Genomic DNA, 22,873 nt, shown 5'->3' on the forward strand with positions numbered 1-22,873 from the left:
GCGCTTTGATAAAATTTATTAGGCCACATCCAAGAATTTAGTTTCTCAACGTAGATAAGTGAGAAAATTTCTTTAAACCGTGTACATATCTAGTAGCGTGGTTGAAAGCAACACTGAGTTTATGAAGGGAGACAGCATGTAAATTGCTATAAACGACCTCAAAGTAGGTTATGTAAGGTACAATAAGACACAGAATAAGCTTTTTCTTTGTATCAGAAGGTACGAAAATTGTTGGCACCCTAAGGCACCGCAATGTATAATAGATTTTACCCACAACTTGATTGACGTCGTCTTCGCAGGACAACTTAGAGTTGATTACAAAGCCTAGATTTCGTACTTTATCGACTAACTGAATTTTTGCAGATCCGATAATAGAAAAATTTTTTTAATATCGCGGGTTCGAATCGAAAAATTTTTTTGCAAATTCGAACAATTCATACAAATATCGAAATTCATTTTCGTGCACAAGCGCGCCATCTTTGGGAACAATTATCTAAGGGTTCTAAGGCGAATTTCAAAAGATTCTTTGTTTTTTATTTTAGTTGTTTTCAAAAAACCATGAAATCGCAAATAATGAGTTAACTCTTGTTGAAACTAACTAAATTCATTTATAACAATTAATGGCAAATTTGCCCGAAGATGTTTTTGCATTTGCAGATTTAATCCTCATTTTAAATAAAGTACGTCTTATACTGAACAAAAAACAAAAAAGTTACAAAAATATAACATTAAATTTTTTATATTGCCTTTTATGCTAATTTATTTTATTTCTTATTTTATTTTATTATATATTCTCCTATTTCAAATTGGCTTATTATTATTTAAATGCAACGAAACAAAAAAAAGGTCCCAAAAACGTTTTTGACTTTAGGTCAAAGCGGTAACCGGCATCATAGCGGCTGTATTGCTTAGGCAGTAAATTACCCACTATCTATATATTAATACGCTAACAAAATTTCCATACAATCAATTGACAGGCTGTTTCGCATACTTACGGCCCGATTCTGCTCTACGACCTGTGCTTTTCACCATACTATAGTGACCTAAATAAAGTAAACCGAAATCAGCTGTTTAGTGCAACAATCGTGAAATGGATAGGATAGGATAGGTTAGGTGGTAGCTGCCCTGATAAGGATAGCTCACTTGGACAACACGAAGGTCCGTTGTGATACCACATACACCAAAAATAACGGTGACCTAGATCCAGCTACTTAGAGAATCGTTGGGTAGCAACGATAAAGCTCCGAATGATACCGATCTCAACTTTGGATATATCCTCGGGAGATCCGAGTGAGTCGCGACCGAAGTACTTTCGCCTAATTCTGGCAAAAGCTGGACAATCAAGCATAAAGTGATTTGGTGATTCCACCTCATCATCCTCCATACAGCTGCAGCAGGATGGAGTTTCCAGTATCGTGAAATGGAATAAACGTAAGAATTAAATATTGTTCATTATTTTTTTGTAACAAATATTTTAAAATCATGGTTTTTTTAAGGAAATCAAAAGTGGAACGTGCTACGCGTGAGAAGCGATATGTCTCAATTTATGCTGCTAACCCCGAAAAGGGAATAGGAAAAAATAATCCGCGGGGTTTTTGGAGACTCCTTCGTGGTCATTTGGGGGTCATTCTGGGATGGTTTTGAGGACTCCCTCGGTGTCATTTGGGGGACATTCTGGGTTGGTTTTGGGGACGCCCTCGGGGTAATTTGGGGGACATTCTGGGATGGTTTAGGGGACTCCCTCGGGGTTATTCGGGGTCATTCTGGGATGGTTTTTGGCACTCCGTCGGGGTAATTTGGGGACATTCTGGGATGGTTTTGGGGACTCCATCGCGTCCTCCAGGGGTCATTTGGGGGTCATGGGGATATCGTTGGGATGACCACTATATGACGCCGGGATGACCCGATGTAGTCCCCAATACCATCCCAGAATGTCCCCTAATTACTGAGTTAACTTTTGTTGAAACTAACTAAATTCATCTATAACAATTAATGGCAAATTTGCCCGAAAATGTTTTTGCATTTGCAGATTTAATCCTCATTTTAAATAAAGTACGTCTTATACTGAACAAAAGACAAAAAAGTTACAAAAATATAACATTACATTTTTTATATTGCCTTTTATGCTAATTTATTTTATTTCTTATTTTAGTTTATTATATATTCTTTTATTTCAACTTAGTTTATTATTATTTAAATGCAACTTGACTGAATCGGAAAATTTCACGTTGTACTTATATTAAACGAAAAAAAAACGTCCCTTGATTTTAGGTGAAAACGGCAACCGGCATAATGGCGGCCGTATTGAATAGGCAGTATATTACCCACTATATTTATTATTAGACTAACTTTGTTCGATTAAATATCCATTAATCGGATACTTATATCCCATAACCCTAATTTTTTTATGTCGCTTAAAGTTATGAAATCAATTTTATTTTAGTAAATATGTTGGCGTGAATAATTTCAATGTTTTTGTTTGTTTTTCTTTTCTTTCTAATTTATTCTGCTTTGTTATATCTTAGTATTATATTGTTCGCAGACGATATTTTATGGTAGATATGGTCATATATATTCATGAAATGGAGTGTTTACAAATTTAATACAAATTAATTACGTACATAGATCTCAATGGGAATCCCAACATTAAATATCCGAACATTAGAATCTTCATATTTCCACAATGATCACACTAAAACCCGGAAAAAGGTCTAAGTGCACTTATTGCGTTATTATATGGAACTGTTTGTTCACTTCACTTAATTTTTTCGGAATTTAAGTACTTAATTTTTTTTCTTTAATTAAACATTTTTTAGTAAACTCTGCCTTCTTTCTCATTACACCATTTTTTTATATTTTCATTTTATTTTTTATGAAGGTATCCTCTATTCTACTCGAAATTTTTGTTTTGTGTCACACTTACATATTAGATATGTATTTAAACAAAATTAAACGGGTGGCGTGAAATAGGTTAAATTCATTTAGCAAATTTCTTCGTTTTTAACTAAAAGTTCATGTTTTTTGAATTATGACACTATTGAAGTAAATGGACGATATATGTATATGGGGAACCGACCTATTTTCCAATTCAATTTCAAGTAATTTCACATTAATTCTGTCAATTTCATTTGATTTTACATAATTTTTATATTTTTGTTTAAGGAGCTCCATACTAAAACGTTATAATTACATGTGAAAAGTTTGTAGAAAATTTAAGAAAATACCATCAAAAAGTACAAAATCTTAGATCAAATTCAAAATTTTAAAGTTAAAAAGTTAAGTAAGTTAGACCAGTTTGCTATATTTCCAACACTTGATGCATAGACTTAGTTGAAAAAAATACACGTTGGTCGAATTTCGACCACAGGCAATACTAGTTTAAATTATTCTCATACAGCCTAAAGCAAATGAATCAGCTCAAGGAATTCCAAGACTATTTTGGTGTTAAGCCACGCAAGATACTAGGCATTTATTTTACTCGTTGGCTCACTCTGGAAAGAGTCTTCTTGCGTACGCCTCACTGCGACGTGGCTATATTTTGTATCTTTGTGTCTGGCAGTTAATAGCGTTTCTGCTATACAACTGCCAAATAAATTTTATGGGAAGTAAAGGAGAAATATTTTTTTTAAATTGATATCTTTATAAATGCTTGGCGGCCACCGTGGTGTTATGCGTGCTCCGCCTACCACAACGGATGCCCTGGGTTCAAAACCGGGCAAAGCAACATCAAAATTTTTAGAAATAAGGGTTTTCAATTAGAAGAAAATTTTTCTAAGCGGGGTCGCCCCTCGGCAGTGTTTGGCAAGCGCTCCGGGTATATTTCTGCCATGAAAAGCTCTCAGTGAAAACTCATCTGCCTTGCAGATGCCATTCGGAGTCGGCATAAAATCATGAAGGTCCCATCCGGCCAATTTGTAGGGAAAATCAAGAGGAGCACGACGCAAATTGGAAGAGAAGCTCGGCCTAAAATCTCTTCGGAGGTAATCGCGCCTTAAATTTTTTATTTTTTATAAATGCTCAACGTAGAACTGGTATAAACGTTTTGTGTCAAATTATTCCCGTTGGACTGAGGACAGTGGCTACATTCAATAAATGTATGTTTTAAAATGTAAATTTTTTAAAACAAGTTATATGGAAAAGGTGTACATTTCAAAATTCTCACTTAATGACTCTAGGCTATATATGGGTAAACTGAAGCGTGAGTGTTTGTTGGTAAACGGGAGAATAAAGAGGGAAATTTGCGCATAATCATTGGAGTAAAACTTTTTTTAAACTTTTAGAACTGATTTTATGATTAAATTGATACAACCGAGCTCTGGAGAAATTTAGTTTAAACAAGTAAGGAAGGCTAAGTTCGGGTGTAATCGAAAATTACATACTCAGTTGAGAGCTATAGAGACAAAATAAGGGAAAATTACCATGTAGGAAAATGAACCTAGGGTAACCCTGGGATGTGTTTGCATGACATGTGTATCAAATGGAAGGTATTAAAGAGTATTTTAAGAGGAAGTGGGCCATAGTCCTATAGGTGGACGCAATTTAGGGATGCCATAAACGTAGACCAGGGCCTACTCTAGAATTTGTTTGTACGATATGGGTATGAAATGAAAGGTGTTAATGAGTATTTTGAAAGGGAGTTGGCCTTAGTTCTATAGGTGGAGGACGCCTTTTCGAGATATCGCCATAAAGGTGGACCAGAGGTGACTCTAGAATTTGTTTGTACGATATGGGTATCAAATGAAAGGCGTTAATGAGTATTTTAAAAGGGAGTGGGCCTTAGTTCTATTGGTGGACGCCTTTTCGAGATATCGCCATAAAGGTGGGCCAGGGGTGTCTCTAGAATTTGTTTGTACGATATGGGTATCAATTGAAAGGTGTTAATGAGTATTTTTAAAGGGAGTGGACCTTAGTTCTATAGGTGGACGCCTTTTCGAGATATCGCCATAAAGGTGGACCAGGGGTTACTCTAGAATTTGTTTTTAAGATATGGGTGTCAAATGAGAGCTGTTAATAAGTATTTTAAAAGAGCGTGGGCCTTAGTTCTATAGGTGGACGCCTTTTCGAGATATCGCCATAAAGGTGAACCAGGGGTGACTCTAGAATTTGTTTGTACGATATGGGTATCAAATGAAAGGTGTTAATGAGTATTTTAAAAGGGAGTGGGCCTTAGTTCTATTGGTGGACGCCTTTTCGAGATATCGCCATAAAGGCGGACCACGGGTGGCTCTAGAATTTGTTTGTACGATATGGGTATCAAATGAGAGGTGTTAATAAGTATTTTAAATGGGCGTGGGCCTTAGTTCTATAGGTGGACGCCTTTTCGAGATATCGCCATAAAGGTGGACCAGAGGTGACTCTAGAATTTGTTTGTACGATATGGGTATCAAATGAAAGGTGTTAATGAGTATTTTAAAAGGGAGTGGGCCTTAGTTCAATTGGTGGACGCCTTTTCGAGATATCGCCATAAAGGTGGGCCGGGGGTGTCTCTAAAATTTGTTTGTACGATATGGGTATCAATTGAAAGGTGTTAATGAGTATTTTAAAAGGGAGTGGACCTTAGTTCTATAGGTGGACGCCTTTTCGAGATATCGCCACAAAGGTGGACCAGGGGTTACTCTAGAATTTGTTTTTAAGATATGGGTATCAAATGAAAGGTGTTAATGAGTATTTTAAAAGGGAGCGGGCCTTAGTTCTATGGGTGGACGCCTCTTCGAGATATCGCCATAAATGTGGAGCAGGGGTGACTTTAGAATTTGTTTGTACGATATGGGTGTCAAATGACAGGTGTTGATGAGTATTTTAAAAGTGCGTGGGTCTTAGTTCTATAGGTGGACGCCTTTTCGAGATATCACCATAAAGGTGGACCAGGGGTGACTCTAGAATTTGTTTGTACGATATGGGTATCAAATGAAAGGTGTTAATGGGTATTTTAAAAGGGAGTGGGCCTTAGTTCTATAGGTGGACGCCTTTTCGAGATATCGCCATATGGGTGGACCAGGGCTGACTCTAGAATTCGTTTGTACAATATGGGTATCAAATGAAAGGTGTTAATGAGTATTTTAAAAGGGAGCGGGCCTTAGTTCTATGGGTGGACGCCTCTTCGAGATATCGCCATAAAGGTGGACCAGGGGTGACTTTAGAATTTGTTTGTACGATATGGGTGTCAAATGACAGGTGTTAATGAGTATTTTAAAAGTGCGTGGGCCTTAGTTCTATAGGTGGACGCCTTTTCGAGATATCACCATAAAGGTGGACCAGGGGTGACTCTAGAATTTGTTTGTACGATATGGGTATCAAATGAAAGGTGTTAATGGGTATTTTAAAAGGGCGTGGGCCTTAGTTCTATAGCTGGATGCCTTTTCGAGATATCGCCATAAAGGTTGACCAGGGGTGACTATAATGGTTTGTACGATATGGGTATTAAATTAAAGGATTAATGAGGGTTTTAAATGGGAGTGGTGGTAGTTATATATGTGAAAGCGTTTTATAGATATCGACCAAAATATGGACCAGGGTGACGCAGAACATCATCTGTCGGGTACCGCTAATTTATTTATATATGTTATAACACGAACAGTATTCCTGACAAGATTCCAAGGGCTTTTGATTTCGCCCTGCAGAACTTTTTCATTTTCTTCTACTTAATATGGTAGGTGTCACACCCATTTTACAAAGTTTTTTTCTAAAGTTGTATTTTGCCTAAATAAACCAATCCAATTACCATGTTTCGCCCTTTTTTCGTATTTGGTATAGGATTATAGCTTTTTTTCATTATTCGTAATTTTCGATATCGAAAAAGTGGGCGTGGTTATAGTTGAGATTTCGGCCATTTTTTATACCAATACAAAGTGAGTTCAGATAGGTACGTGAACTGCGTTTAGTAAAGATATATCGATTTTTGCTCAAGTTATCGTGTTAACGGCCGAGCGGAAGGACAGACGGTCGTCCGTGTATAAAAACTGGGCGTGGCTTCAACCGATTTCGGCCTTTTTCACAGAAAACAGTTATCGTCCTAGAATTTAAGCCCCTACCAAATTTCACAAGGATTGGTAAATTTTTGTTCGACTTATGGCATTAAAAGTATCCTAGACAAATTAAATGAAAAAGGGCGGAGCCAGGCTCATTTTGAAATTTTCTCATATTTTTGTATTTTTTTGCACTATATAAGTTCGAGTTGAATGTTGACATAATTGATTATATACTGTAAAGAAATAAACTTTTTTTTTTTATTTGACTTTAAAAAATTTTTTTTTTAAAGTGGGCGTGGTCGTTCTCCGATTTTGCTAACTTTTATAAAGCATACATATAGTAATAGGTGTAACGTTCCTGCCAAATTTCATCATGATAACTTCAACGACTGCCAAATTACAGCTTGCAAAACTTCTAAATTACCTTCTTTTAAACGTGGGCGGTGCCACGCCTATTGTCCAAAATTTTACTAATTTTTTTTCTACGTCAGAAGTTCAACTCACCTACCAAGTTTCATCGCTTTATCCGTATTTGGTAATGAATTATTGCACTTTTTCGATTTTTCGAAGTTTTCGATATCGAAAAAGTGGGCGTGGTTATAGTCCGATATCGTTCATTTTAAACAGCAATCTGAGATGAGGAGCCAGGAACCTACATACCATTTCATCAAGACACCTCAAAATTTACTCAAGTTATCGTGTTAACGGGCGGACGGACGGACAGACATGGCTCAATCAAATTTTTTTTCGATAGTGATGATTTTGATATATGGAAGTCTATATCTATCTCGATTCTTTTATACCTGTACAACCAACCGTTATCCAATCAAAGTTATTATACTCTGTGAGCTCTGCTCAACTGAGTATAAGAAAGAATTTAACGTAAATTAACTAGTTTGACTTGCGGCACGTGTTTTCTTTTAAGGTTTCAAAACATATATCAATAAGGCTTTTTGTTAAAACGAAAGTGTTTATAACATTGTACTTTACTAAATCAGACTAATCCTAGAAATGTAGGTATGTAATACCTAAAAATAAATAAAATTTTCGTTTGTGCAATCTTTTGTTATGTTTAACATATACATACATATTTAAGAAATTGACAAATACTCCTGTTTGTTTAATAAAAATTGTATATAGGAAACCATGAAAACAACCACAAATTTAAGATTTTACAACGAATTCGACACATTTGTGAATTGCCCAATTGTTTGTAACCCAATTAAAGAATATGGGGTGTTCCATCCCATTTCGACCAATTTTCAACCCGACCCCTTTAGAATTGGCTGAAAGTTTTTCTTCTTTTTCTAGATTACGAAAGACGTTTTTCAGAATTTTTTCAAATTTTTTCATCCATCTCAAAAAAAGTTATGAATTTAAAAAAAAAAACCGTGTTTTTTTTCAAAATGCTATAACTTTTTCAAAAATTGACCGTTTGGGATCTTTTTTTTTAAATTTGTTTTTAAATCTACTTTTCGGAAAAAATAAAAAAAAAATTTTAAAGTTTTTTTTTTTCAATTAAATAAAAAAAAAAAAAAAAAATTATCGGCCCACTCCGGGATTAGTGGGGATGATTGCAGAATTGCAGAATTGATTGAAGTTTTTTATGAGAAAAAAAAAAAAAAAAATGGCGAAATTAGAAAAATCTCGAAAAACTGAAAAATTACAAAAAAAAAAACTAAAAGTTTGTTTGTATTTTTTCCGAAAAGTACATTTAAAAACAAATTAAAAAGTAAATTAAATTTGATACCAAACTATCTTCCGAAATTCTCTGGGAAAATCTTCGCTGTTTCCGAGTATAAAAAAATTATAACTGTCAGTGCAATGTAGACCTCAATGTTTTGAATTCGTATGTCTTGTGTGATCATACAAACCATAGTGTACCTAATGCTAATGTCAATACCGATTATAGTAAAGAAGATATATAGCTTCAACCGCGGTTAAGAGTAGACTTACTATCTATGTTAAAAATTCTTGAAGATATACATCCAGCCTACAACAATGAGCTCACAGTTCTAGAATTCTCAAGAGTTTTTGACATTGTCGATTATAAAATACTACTTCGCAGGCTCTTAACTTTTTGCTGAATGACGATTTAAAATGCCCTTTAAATAAATTGTCTCTCAACGCTACTAAATCTAAGGCGATGGCAATATCGAATGCAACATATAACTCAAATAGCCTTCGTGAAATTATGCTTAATGGAGATAATATATTTTTTCACGATGCTGTTATCGACTTCGGATTCAAAATCAATTCAATACTGGCCTATACTGACCATAACAACCTATAGTATTATTCGTAACTTATGCAGAACAGCCTATTTGTTACCTTACTTACTTACTTAATTGGCGCTTAACCGTCTAAACGGTTATGGCCGTCCAACAAGGCGCGCCAGTCGCTCCTTCGCTCCGCCAACCGGCGCCAATTGGTCACACCAAGGGAGTTTAAATCGTTTTCCACCTGGTCCTTCCAACGGAGTGGGGGCCGCCCTCTACCTCTGCTTCCATAGGCGGGTTCTATTTGTTACCTAGAGACGCTAAAATAAAATTTGTCAAATCCCTCACATTTCATATAGTGAACTTATTTACGGTAGTCTTGATTCGATATCGCTTAATAAACTGCAGTTAGCCACAAATAAAACTGCGCGGTTCGTTTTTTCTAAGAGGAAATTTGATTACATGTATATCGTCGTACGCCACCCAAATTCTCGGGAGCGACGTTTGTGGGTAGATGTACCAGTAACAGGCCACTTAACTTTTTTTGTTTTTGAACTCTTCTTCGTAACATTTTGTAAGTGATATTAAAAAACTTTGAATTTTGAAATGACTACACTGGACCACGAATTTCAACTTTTTCTCTTTACCAGAAACGTCGTTATGAAATTCGTATGTAAAACCACCCCCTGATTTTGAAAATCGAGTTCATTTTTGATTCTATGGTACCGTTTTTGAGATATTTGCAATTTACCGTTATTCGAAAAAACCAAAAAGATGGCACCATTTATATGTTGATTGGACCAAATTCTTTATGAAAATGTTTGCTGGGTTGGAGCTGTTTTGGTCGATATGTATAAAGAAAAAACCAAGAGTTTTTACTTTTCTCTTCTATGCATTTCGACGCATCCGCGTCATCATCAGGAAGTCTATTTATTTTCAAACAAACAACATGAAAATACAAACGTAATCATTATTTTCAATAAAAATTACAAATTCAACATTAAAACAATAACTCACAATAATTTAATTAGTTATACAAACACAATAATATCACAGGACAATCGACACATTCATTTTTCTTAAAATAGAAAATAAGAAAAATGAATGTGTCGATTGTCCTGTGATATTATTGTGTTTGTATAACTAATTAAATTATTGTGAGTTATTGTTTTAATGTTGAATTTGTAATGTTTATTGAAAATAATGATTACTTTTGTATTTTCATGTTGTTTGTTTGAAAATAAATAGACTTCCTGATGATGACGCGGATGCGTCGAAATGCATAGAAGAGAAAAGTAAAAACTCTTGTTTTTTTCTTTATACATATCGACCAAAACAGCTCCAACCCAGCAAACATGGCTCCATTTAATTACGTATATCTCACGAACGGGTCAAGCAATAGGTTTACAGAATCGGAAAGACGATAAAATTTCCTATAAATGTATCATACATTGTTTTTTGCTCAACCAGATAGTTTTCGAGATATTAGCTCATCATTTCATATCTTTGTTTTTTTTTATGAAAAAATATGAAAAAAATTACTATTTGCGAAGGCAGTATTCCAAAACCACAACTTTTTTTCCAAATATTTTTTATTTACGTAAAGTTCTATTTAATTAGAAAAAAGATAAGCTATCATCGAAGAAAATCGATGCAAAACTACGTAAGTTATAAGCGATCAAATAAAAATACCCAGGTTGCGCAATTTCAACGTATACCTCAAAACGTATGTATGGTATAAAGAAGAGTGAAATATCTATCTATGCTCTGTTTCTGTTTAGTTAAAAGTTCAATTTATGAATGAAATTACCCATATTTTTAACTTTTTTTTTTTAATTTATTTATGTTTGTACTATATTCTAACAATCTTTATCTTAATTTTATTTTACTATGTAGTCGAAATAATTATGTGTTCGACTTTGACGCTTATTCAGTTTAGGATCGGTTTCTCTTATGAGAAACCAGCAGTAATCACCCATCATTGCGACGTCCCAGAATCCTTGATATCGATTTTCAATTAATTTCATTTGCTGATGAAACCTTTCGCCATGTTCGTCACTTTCGTCGCCAAGATTTGCCGGAAAAAAGCTCAAATGTGAGTGCAGAAAGTGAATTTTTAACGACATATTTACGCCTGGAAAGAAAATATTAGTTAGGTAAACAAGTTATAGAATTTTGGGAAATTAATTTTAATAGGCCTTTAATATTTACCCATTTTCGCATAATTATTGATTAAGTCATTCACTATCTGCTCGTAGTTAGGGCTTTTTTGTCTACCGAGAAAAGAAGCAACGACCTTTTCAAAGGATTCCCACGTTGCTGCCTCAACTGATGAGAGTAGTCCTTTGAATTGATTATTGTTGATCAACTTTTTTGTTTGTGGTCCGACAAAAATACCTTCCTTTATCTTGGCTTCAGAAATATCTGGAAAAATTGTTTTCAAATAGTCGAATGCTTCGCCTTCTTTGTCCAAAGCCTTAACAAAGTTTTTAATGAGACCGAGCTTGATGTGTAAGGGTGGAAGTATGATTTTCTCTTTCTTGACAAGAGGGGTGTATTTGATGTTATCCACACCAACGGTAAACTCGACTCTTTCCGGCCAATCCTTTCTGACGTAGTGGTCCTTACGAGCTCGGCTATCCCACTTGCACAGGAAGCAGCAGTGCTTGGTGTAGCCACTTTGTAGACCGCATATCATTGCAACGACTTCGAGATCAGAACATATTTTCCAATCATCCTCTTCATATTTGATAAATTTGAGTAGTTTTTGCATTTCCTCGTAGGATTCCTTTGTATTTACTGCATGTGCGATCGGGATAGAAGGCTTTTTGTTACCAATATGCAATAATACAGCCTGCAAACTCAGTTTATTGCTGTCTATGAACAATCGCCACTCTTTTGAATCATATATTTGACCAAACCCTTTGAATAAACCAGGAATGTCGTTGCAGTAGCATATACTGTCTTTCTTGGTATAGTGTTTGGAAAATGGTTCGTGACGAGTTCTACAATATATCACCTTAACATCGGATGACACAAATTTAAATTGTTGCATACGAGAAGTGTGGATCTCGGCCTTTTCCTTGGATAATTCCAAATCTCTTATCCAATCATTAAGTTGTGCTTGTGACAGAACGTTTCTCTCGTTTCCCATGCGAAATTCAGTACAACTTGATTCCCCGCACTCAGATATTACTGTTGACAATGGAACTGGATCCGCAACTGCCGTTGAATGTAGTACTGGTAATGTCACTGTAGGTACGCTGGCATAGGTTACTCTTCTTGATCTTCCAACGCCAAGTACTTTTGTTTGACAAATATAATACTCTATTGAATGGCAAGTAGGTTCTCTCCATATCATTGGTGTATCAAATTTTATTTGTTGTCCTGATTCCGACTGAATCAATTCTACTCGACACGATGTACACAAAGTGTTCGGTGTCCATGGTTTTTCAGCATTTTTAGGCTCAATGCCAAAATACTTGGAGTATAAAGTTTGGATATGATCTGAGAACACTCGTCGTCGCCTTATGATAGTTTATTGGCCACACATGAAACAGAACATATCTGGATCGTTATTACACTCAAATTCTCGCGTCCTTTTACTCATTTTATTTATTTTTTTTAATAAATCGCGGTTTTGTAATTTGACTTATGAACTGAACTATTTCCGGCGAGCCTTGCAGATGTTATGAAGTTTAAAGGCGCATTAACTCATATTTATACTCGGAACAAGAATAAAATTGAAAAAATTAAATCTTACCTAGACAGAAAGGTTCCTTTTTATACGAAGTCGGGAAAAGAAAATACTACCTGCTTTAGATGTGGGCTTTAAAAATTTTCTGTGTCTAATAATTTTGAAAATCTACCTGCATACTTACCCATAAGTGACGGAAATACATGTTTATAACTACATGCCTACAGCAGGTTTCGAACCCAACCGCTCTTCCTTTCGATGCAACCACTCTACCTACTATAAAACAATTCGAGTATTAAAAGTACTATTCGATTGATTTAAAGAAAAAGTATTATCATTGCTATGGTGTTATTCGTTTATCCGGATAATATCCCATTTGCACTTTATACCTTTTATATATGTACTATGTATACATACATTGAAGTTGCGCAACCTGGGTATTTTTATTTGATCGCTTATAACTTACTCAGTTTTACATCGATTTTCTTCAGTGATAGCTTATCTTTTTTCTAATTAAACGGAGCTTTATTTAAAGAAAAAATATCTGAAAAAAAAGTTGTGGTTTTGGAATGCTGCCCTCGCAAATAGTAATTTTTTTCATATTTTTTCATAAAAAAAAACAAAAATCTGAAATGATGAGCTAATATCTCGACAACTATATGGTTGAGCAAAAAACAATGTATGATGCGTTTATAGCAAATTTTATCGTCTATCCGATTCTGTAAACTAATTTGCTTGACCCGTTCGTGAGATATACGTAATTAAATGGAGCCATCTTTTTGGTTTTTTCGAATAACGGTAAATTGCAAATATCTCAAAAACGGTACCATAGAATCAAAAATGAACTCGATTTTCGAAATCAGGGGGTGGTTTTACATACGAATTTCATAACGGCGTCTCTGGTAAATTTTGGCCGTCGACCAGTGCTATTGCTTAATTCTAAATCAAAAAAAATCAGTCACTTCGATAGAAAACTATCTATGTTACCGGACACTTATGATCTAAAATAAAAATAATTGCTTTGTAACGTTTTACAACGTTTTATAACGTTGTTTTTATTTTTATTTAATATTTAAACCAAATAAATACAACAACAAAGAATAAAATTCCACATTCTTCATTAATTTCATTACTTATTATTCAAACATTAATTTTCAGTTAAAATATACTTAGATAAAAAAGAAACACACAAAAAATTAAAATATAAATATTTCATCAATTTCAATACATTTTAGCTGAAAACATACCTACGTATTAATTAAACATTACACAAATGCCACAGTCAGAGACTGGTTCGCAACTTCGCTCATCTTCTTCCCAGTGAAAACCGGAGTCTCAGCGTTAGCTCCCTTTAGTATCATCGATTAAGCTGGAGTCTAATTGTTATCTCCCTTGTGCCTTCTAAAGCCATTATTGTCTTCCTCTTCCTGTATTGCAGCTTTTGAGGTACATGGTTTTCCAGTATTTATATTTCCCTCTTCGAACCGCTTTGCAGATTTTGAGGTTTGGTTCCTGTCATTCCGGCTAATTCACCTCCCGGTTCTTGGACTGGAGCGTTTACCCTCCCCCATATGCCTCTTAAAAGCATGCTTGTCAGGTTCAGTCGATCGCTGCCTCTTGACACTAGGTGTTTCTTCCTCTTCGATGCGATTGCAAAATTGGGGGTTGTTCGTAGCAAAGCTTTCGTCTGTGAATTGTCTTCGAAATTCTTCCACTGTCTCACGGGCCCATGCCAAGTGATCGCTCTCGTCGTTGGTTGGGTGAACCAATGGGCCCAATCGCTGCATAATTCTTAATGTAACCCGATATTTTGAGAGGGTTACCTTAAGCTCCCTATCTCGTTGTTCCCGCCCTAACCTTAATTCTTTGTCCGAACTAGTATGCCGCTCCTTTACCGAGCACACTCACTGCACACTATCATCGCTATACGCGTCCGAGTCATCGCTGATAGCGATTTCCTCTTTTCCGGCTTGCAACGCCATCGCTTTTTCCTTCGCATCCTTTCTCTTAAAATTTTTTAGTTCATCTCGGTCGTACGACCACCTGCCCACAAGACGGGCTCAGCGGTCTAATGTTAAAAATTGGGATAAAAACCGTCCGCCTCAACAGCGCCCCTTGCTGTGGTAAGGCCGTCATTACTTCCCAAGGCGGCCCAGTATCGGGAAGGCTCCGTTCAAATACAGCCGAATATATCCCCTGGCTGCAAATCGTCCAACAGGAACGGTCCGTATAGCACCCTGGATTAGGAATTATCACACATAGATTAGGTTAGGTTGAACTGGCCGGTCCATGAGGATGTCACATTGACTGAATAATTCCATAGTGTTACCAGAAGTAAGTTTTAACGACCAAACTGAAAAACTCTATCAAAAACCAGGACCTATGTTATAAAATAACTCCGTCCTCTTGGCAAATACTAGAAGCTTCCAAGGATTTAAGCCACTTGCTGCTTCTAGATCTGACAGCTGTATCACTCTTAATAGCTGGAGTCTTAGCCTGGCAAGCGCGAGGCAAGAGCACAGAACGTGCTCGATCGTTTCCCCCTCCAGCCCGCACTTCCTACATCTGCTATCACTGAACAAGCCTAATTTAAAGGCATGTGACGTCAGAGGGCAGTGTCCAGTCAGAATACCCGTCATTAGTCTACAGTCTTCTCTTTTTAATGATAGAAGCAACTTTATTAGTCTAAGGTTGTAAGACTTACACATAATCTTCGACACTTTACAGCCCCGCGCTTGAACCCACGCCTTTCCTGCTTGGTCGATCATGTGCACCTCCGCCTTCACTTTATCTCGCCCAGTCTAATTGGGATTATCACACATACTGTAATTAATTTTAATATAAACAAATATTATAAAAAAAAGCGCTAAAGAAACAGCATGTTCGGATACTAGAATTGTGCGGTTGTTAACTATTTCTTGTAACCGGACACTTTGTCCGGATTCTGGAAAACACTATTATTTTTATTCCAGTATACGGACAAGTGTATTTACAAAAATATAAATATATTTTCACTAATTTTAAACTGCTATCACGAATTTTTATCAATTATTCATAGAATAACAGTCATTTGGAACACTTTTGTCACGAAATTATTAGTAAAAACTCACCTGATAAAATTGAAGTACAACTATCAAAAAAATTGAAAAGTAGCACGTCTTAACACTTCACTTCATACAGGTAAACTAAAAGTGAAACAACAAAGCTTCTTTTGAAAATAAAGCAAAAGGCAAATTGCGAAACCGTTATAAATGAGTGACTTCTTCCAATGAATTTTTCGAATTTTAAAATAAGTCAACGGTTTGCTTATTTGAAACGATTAAAGTGAAAAATGTCCGGTTACTGGGGGTGTCCGGTTACTGGTACATCTACCCTAGCTTCCTAAAAAATTAAAATCTATGTTTCTTTCACAAACTTCTGCATTTTCAATATCCGCCTTACTTATTTAACACACTAACCTTGTGTCAGTCTAACACAACCTGCCAAATCCAAGCAAACCCAATTTTGACACCTTTTTCTGCTCCACTAACGACCCCTGGCGCACAGTTTACGTAATTAAATTTTAGCTAGGCAATGTAGCGAAACTCCTAAGATTCTGAGACTTTATTGCCTTAACATTTAATCATATTTTAGTATTTAGGCGTAGTGATTACTGAATTCCAGCTGAAGGACTTCCACAAGACAAGAAAACTACACATTACTCTGACCGCCTTCGAGATGTTTATATGAATTCGGAATAATGAGACGTCATATGAACTAAAAAGATATGAGTTATGCCCTGTGCATAATGTAATGATGGAAGGTGGCGGAAGATTTGACAGCTGTCATATCGACCGCCCTTAGCTCCAGGTTGTATTTTGGAAGTACAGAGAATGGGAGCATAAAAGAGGCCCCAATTTTTAAAATAGTACTTAACTTCATACTTTTTTATTTATTTGTTAGAATTGCATTGCAAAGTAAAGAAACGATTTGAAATATAAATTAAATAAAAACACATGTTTGGTTTCGGCATAACAATCATTATCTATTTTTTTATATTGATGCGTTTTACCGATAAAATTAAAATTCAATTTAAAAGGGAAATCAAGCAATGCGTTGTGTAGGTAGAGAATCGGAGAATTAAGAACAAAATGCAAAGATACCAAACTATCAAAAATAGGATTGACGCTTAGTAGAATCGAATTTCTTCAAAGATACAGCAATAATTTCCATGTATCTATTTAGGTTGCGAAATTTTAAGAAAAAAACACTAATTCGACCCATCAAATTGGCGATTCGTTAAAGTTTTATTTGTGTTTTTCTTCGCTACCCTGAAACCGATTTCACATTTCTTCTACACTCTCTAGTAGAAAAATACACGGATTGCTAAAATTGCAGCACTGAAATTTGTATAAGTACATGGAGCGCAAACTGTAATGAAAGTTATTCATGATTATTTAATGGTGTTAGTACTTATAATAGGTTAGGTTATATAATATGTGCAATTAAGGCTTCATTAGTTTATTAAGCGACTTGATGCGGAAATACATTCGGCTTCTAACAAAGAGCTTTTTCACTTTATAGCTGAAGTCGATACTTTCGCTCGTTTGTATTAGCCTTTCGATGTAGAAGGAAAGCTGTTTGATAATAACAGAATTAAGTAATGATTGAAATAAATTTAGATAATTGCGCTAAGGCGATGTTTTTATAATAACTTACCGCCATTCACAAAATTCACAATTATGCGGCTTTTCGTTACAATGAATAATTTGATGTTTATTTAATTCAGATTTTCTTATACTTTTACCACAAATGTCGCAAGGCTGTCGTTCGAATCTTTCATGACTTGTTTTATGTGTGGACAAAGATTCGCTGCAACGGAATCTTCGGGGACAATAGGGACACCTGTAAGGCTTATCTCCACCATGGCCGAAACGGTGTCTATTTAGGTTGCTGAGTATTGTTTATAGATAACAAGCGAAACATTTATTAATTCAACAAAATTACGCTTTGATATATTCGAGTTTTAAACATTTGAAGTGATATAACTTTTTTGTAGTATTTGAAATTTTTTTAATACGCAGTATATAATCTTCTTCTTGAGCTGTTTTTCGCCCCAACCAATAAGCGCGATCACTAACAAATTGTCATCGATATCCTCTAAAGGGAGTCCTGGGAAACTTGCTATTCAATACTGTGGTTCGACACTGTGGCGTAGTGAGCTTATCTTGCGCCCTGAGGGTAGATTCAGTAACTGAGTTTCAAAATGTGTGAGTTCAAAATGTACACTTTTTCTTCGTTTAATTTATATTATTATTATTATTATAAATATTATTATTATAAATAAAAATGTACGTTTAAAAACTCATACTTCCTGAATACAGGCCCTGATTACTATACCTTTTGTCAATAAATGCTACTTTGGACTAGGTAGGGAATTGAATAGTACACTGAAAGACATGGTGCAAGTAAAATCAACAAATCTGTTCTGTTGTTCTTGACTTATCGGTGAAATTGATCGAATTACGGTTAATTCGACCGAGTTCTTTGTCAAGCGAACAAATTAGTTTAGTCATTTCAACAGAAGAGAAACTGTCGCTCTTAAGTTAACAAAATTCTGTAAAATTGACAGATTCCTAATCAATCTAACTGATTTTTTTTTTAAAACAACTGATCTCACTGGTCATTTCAACAGCGATCAACAGTCAATACATGAGCAAATTCGAAAGAGAATTTACGCTCACTGCGCTCTCTACTTTGTACTTAGATGATGGTGCCACTTGTTAAAAAAAAACATCAAAATAAGAAAACCACCAAATCGAAAAAACACACAAAATGGGAAAACAACAAAAAAACTAGTTTTTCAGTTATCAATACAAAACGAAAAACCATTTTTTGAATTTACTGCGCACCGGGACACCTATTTATCGGGTACTATTTTGCAACTTCTCCTCCAAGCGAAATGCAAAATTGCGCCTTCTTGTTGCAAAAGTTTTGTTTGAACGAACAGGATTTTTCCAAAGTTAGTAACATTTCGTTCAAGTTTTTACGAATTTTCACTCACGCGAACGAATCTAATAAGATAATAAAAGACATCCTTTTTTAATATTGATGTTTCCGACAACATAAAAGTTTGAGTTGTTTTGGAATCGTTTCAACTTTAAGAGTTACGAAAATTAAACTTGCCGAATTACATGTAAAGTTACTCCAGCGGTGAACTACCTTCCTGCGATTTAATTCTTTACTTTTCTATAACTTACAAGTTCTCTATTTAAAATGTTATGTCAAACATTTATACTAAAAGTTTTGTTCGAATCAATCAAGAGTGGCAACTACATGAAAGAGCAGAAATTGAGAATGAGCTGAGCTGCAACTGAAAGAATTGAGAATGAGTTTTGTGGCTACTATTTTCATTCCTATTTGCAAAGCGAAGTTCAAAACTATAAATTATAAAATATAAAATTTGTTGAAAGTATGTTTAATAAAACAAAATAATAAAGTGTATAATGTTTAATGTGTGCCAGCATATTTGATGTGCGCCTAATTGAAGTTCGGTTAGAAAGTGTCTCCGTGGTGTGTTGGTAGCGTGCTCCGCCTACCGCACCGAATGCCCTAGGTTCACACACCGGGCAAAGCAATATCAAAATTTTAGAAATAAGGTTTTTCAAGCACTCCGAGTTCATTTCTGCCATGAAAAGCTGTCAGTGAAAACTCATCTGCCTCGCAGATGCCGTTCGGAGTCGGCATAAAACAAGTAGGTCCCGTCCCGCCAATTTGTAGGAAAAATTAAAAAGGAGCACGACGCAAATTGGAAGAGAAGCTCGGTCTTAGATCTCTTCGGAGGTTATCGCACCTTACATTTCTTTTTTAGTAAGTGCTTACATATGTATATGTAGCAAGCATGTGTATTTATGTATCCACGTATTTACGTATGTATGTATATGGCAACATAGGTACTTTCGTACAAAGCTGTCGCAACAACTTTTTTTGTTCATTTGACTACTAAAACGGTCAATTACGAATCAACGATTTGTGCGCAGTTGATTCAACATCTTGTTGCGATGGATAAAAATTGACAGAAATTTCGGTTGAATTGACCCGTATTTCGGTTTTCTTTCAGTGTAGGGTAAAATCTTCCTGGACAACAACCTATTTCTTTCTAAAAAATTAACTTTCTTTCAATCTTATAACTGACCGAACTAGCCCAACACTACACAATATACTTATTACACCACTTTGGAGTTTAATAGCTTGAATTAAATACGAAAATACCCCCTAAACGCGAGTTTATGGCGCAACATGAATGTAATTTTAATATGTACCTTAGTCCCACAATCTAGACACGAGAATGGCCATTCGCCTGTATGCGTAAGAGCTTTTGATTGAGCCAAACCCGTCCCACCGTTAACAGGACAGTGTACTTTGTTGGTTTTTTCTTTGACTCTAATACCATACTTAATGCTTACATCTCATAAGTTCTCATTTACTTTTCCAATGCAGGCCGTTAATCTCACAATGCAGGTTCATGCATGTGTGTTGATATTTTGCAGTGGTAAACGCTATAGTAGTTTTCACACATATTTATTATATATGAAACATTTTAATAATTATTTTATTTAAATACAAGGGGAACTATTAAAAACAAATATTTGGTGTAGTTATTGAGCTAAAAACTTTGTTTTCTTGTTTGGTGGACAGCCACACAAAAAAGAATCTACCTCAAAAAATTAGAGGGAGTATGGAGGCTATCGATGCTTAGAATTACGGGAGCCCTGAAAATAACCTCACGCAAGGGTGCCCAAATGACGGACGAGGCGATGCACCTGTACACCGATGGTTCCAAAGTATTGGAAGGAGTAGGGTCTGTTGTATACTGTGCTGATCCGGACATAAACAGATCCTTCGAGCTGCCAGATCACTGTAGCGATTTGTAGGCAGAAGTAGTAGCCGTAACCAAAGCAGTAGAAGCACTGGAACAAAATAGCTTAGACTGCATCCGCGTCAACTTTTATTTTCACAGCCAAGCAGCAATTACGGCAATAATCTCGCATAGCAGTTTAAGCTATCCCTGGAACGAATCGGGAAAAGGAGAAGCGTACATCTATATTAGGTCGCAGGGTATATGGGAACAGAAACGGAAACGAAAAAGCGAATTAACTAGCTAAAGAGAGCGCCTCCCTGGAAGCTTGCTCCGTAGATGTCCCAGTTAGATTAGCGAAATTAACAGAAGACGATAGGTGCACAAGATCGACCAAGCGGGAAAGAATTGGACCCAAGGCCGAAGCTCATGTGTAGGTCTTACAATCTTAGGCTAAGAAAGTTACTCCTATCATTAAAAAGAGAGGACTGTAGACTCATGATGGGTATTCTGACTGAACTCAGTCTTCTGACGTCAAATGCCTTTAAATAAGGCTTAGTCAGTGATAACGTAGGTCCTGTTTTTGAAAGGGGATTCAATTTGGTCATTAAACAAAGTTTTGGTAATATACTCATTCAGTCTATGAGATCTCCTCATGGTTCGGCCAGTTCAACTAAAACTAACCTTCCAATGTTATCATGTATAAATCTTATTTTAATTTAAGTTCAAATTGTTCACATATAATTACTTTACGGAGGTACTACACCGGTGTAAATACACAGCGTATGATGTTGCTTTGAAAGTTTTATTTGGCTAAATCATTTTTTGTAGTAAAGTGAATGAGCTGTAAATGAAAAATGCAGAGCAAAATTGAAGCAATTTTTTCAAAGTTTTGTGATTATATTTTTTAAAAATGTATTAACGTAATAACTGAAATTTCCCCTACGATCTTACGTATTAGCGTAACTTTTTCAGTGCCTTAAAAATTAGCCGGAGAATTCATTAATCTAAAATGACAAAACTTTAATTGCGTATACGTTTACGTTTGCGCGTAAAAAAAACGCTTATCCTCGCTTAGATAATGCTTATGAGACCCATCTAGCGGCAGTGGCTAATTAACTAGCTACAGAACAGAGTGTACCTAAAATCGGAGACACAAACCTCTGGTGCCCATAGTGTATAACATATAGCTGAATCGGTTGCGATGAATAGTGGATTTTTAGATGTGATACATAGAATTAGTGTTGAGGTGAAACATAGACACATATTTCAGTAACATATCAGTATAACGCGTATTGAAATTTAGTAGTACTAATTTTATGCGCAGCAATTTCAGAGGTGTATTTAAAGTTTGACGTTTAGCAGTCTATATAAAGTTTATGCGTAAACGTATATATATGTAAAAAAACACAGATAATATTTATGTAAATTTCTTTAAATCAAATTAAAACCTGCTCACGAGTCTGCCATTAGCTAATACCGCTCAACTAATGTGCCTTTTCAGGGCAAAGGAACTGGATCTGGCCACAGGACATTACTGTATGGAAATGCTATACTTTTGAGACACCACAACAGTGATATGGCACGTTATTTTCCTTCATTTTAGAATAAATAATGATTTAATTGTAAGTTCAAATTTTTTACAGTACCTGGCATGTCTGTCAACGTCTTCATCCAATGATAAATTGTCTTTCGACGTGGGGTTACAGGAACATAGTCAGGGCGAAGCATGTTGGTGGACTGTGCATCCAGCGAGTAAGCAACGTTCTGAGGGCGAGAAAGTGCGAGTCGGCGATGACTTGATTTTAGTATCAGTTGCTACTGAACGTTATTTGGTATTGTGCCGTTTAAAAATATATGTACATATATACCTATACAAATCAATAAACTATTTTTTAACTTATATTTTAAGCACACCACTAAGGAAAATGAGCAGTCCATTGTTAATGCTAGTTTTCACGTGACTCACTGGTCAGTGCAGCCGTATGGTACCGGCATATCTCGAGTAAAATATGTTGGCTATGTATTTGGTGGGGATGTGTTGAGGTTTTTCCATGGTGGTGATGAATGCTTAACCATACCAAGTACATGGGGTCGTGAAGCAGGACAAAAGTAACTATTAAACTAAATGCAATTCTTACGAATTAAAAAA

At 35.6% G+C, this 22,873-nt stretch overlaps 1 protein-coding gene across 23 annotated transcripts in view; it reads left to right on the forward strand.

Moving 5' to 3' along the window:
- The window catches only part of RyR (Ryanodine receptor), a 1,962,175-nt gene that overhangs the window by 558,370 nt on the left and 1,380,932 nt on the right, over nt 1–22,873 (forward strand). For all 23 annotated transcript variants that reach the window (XM_067773071.1, XM_067773075.1, XM_067773079.1 and 20 more), the window contains exons 4-6: nt 22,226–22,303; nt 22,368–22,556; nt 22,634–22,833. In XM_067773071.1, the coding sequence (XP_067629172.1) occupies nt 22,226–22,303; nt 22,368–22,556; nt 22,634–22,833 (467 nt within the window). The remainder of the gene's footprint in view (nt 1–22,225; nt 22,304–22,367; nt 22,557–22,633; nt 22,834–22,873) is intronic.

The sequence above is a fragment of the Eurosta solidaginis genome, chromosome 3 (genome assembly GCF_040869045.1).
Source record: "Eurosta solidaginis isolate ZX-2024a chromosome 3, ASM4086904v1, whole genome shotgun sequence".
Taxonomy (NCBI): domain Eukaryota; kingdom Metazoa; phylum Arthropoda; class Insecta; order Diptera; family Tephritidae; genus Eurosta; species Eurosta solidaginis.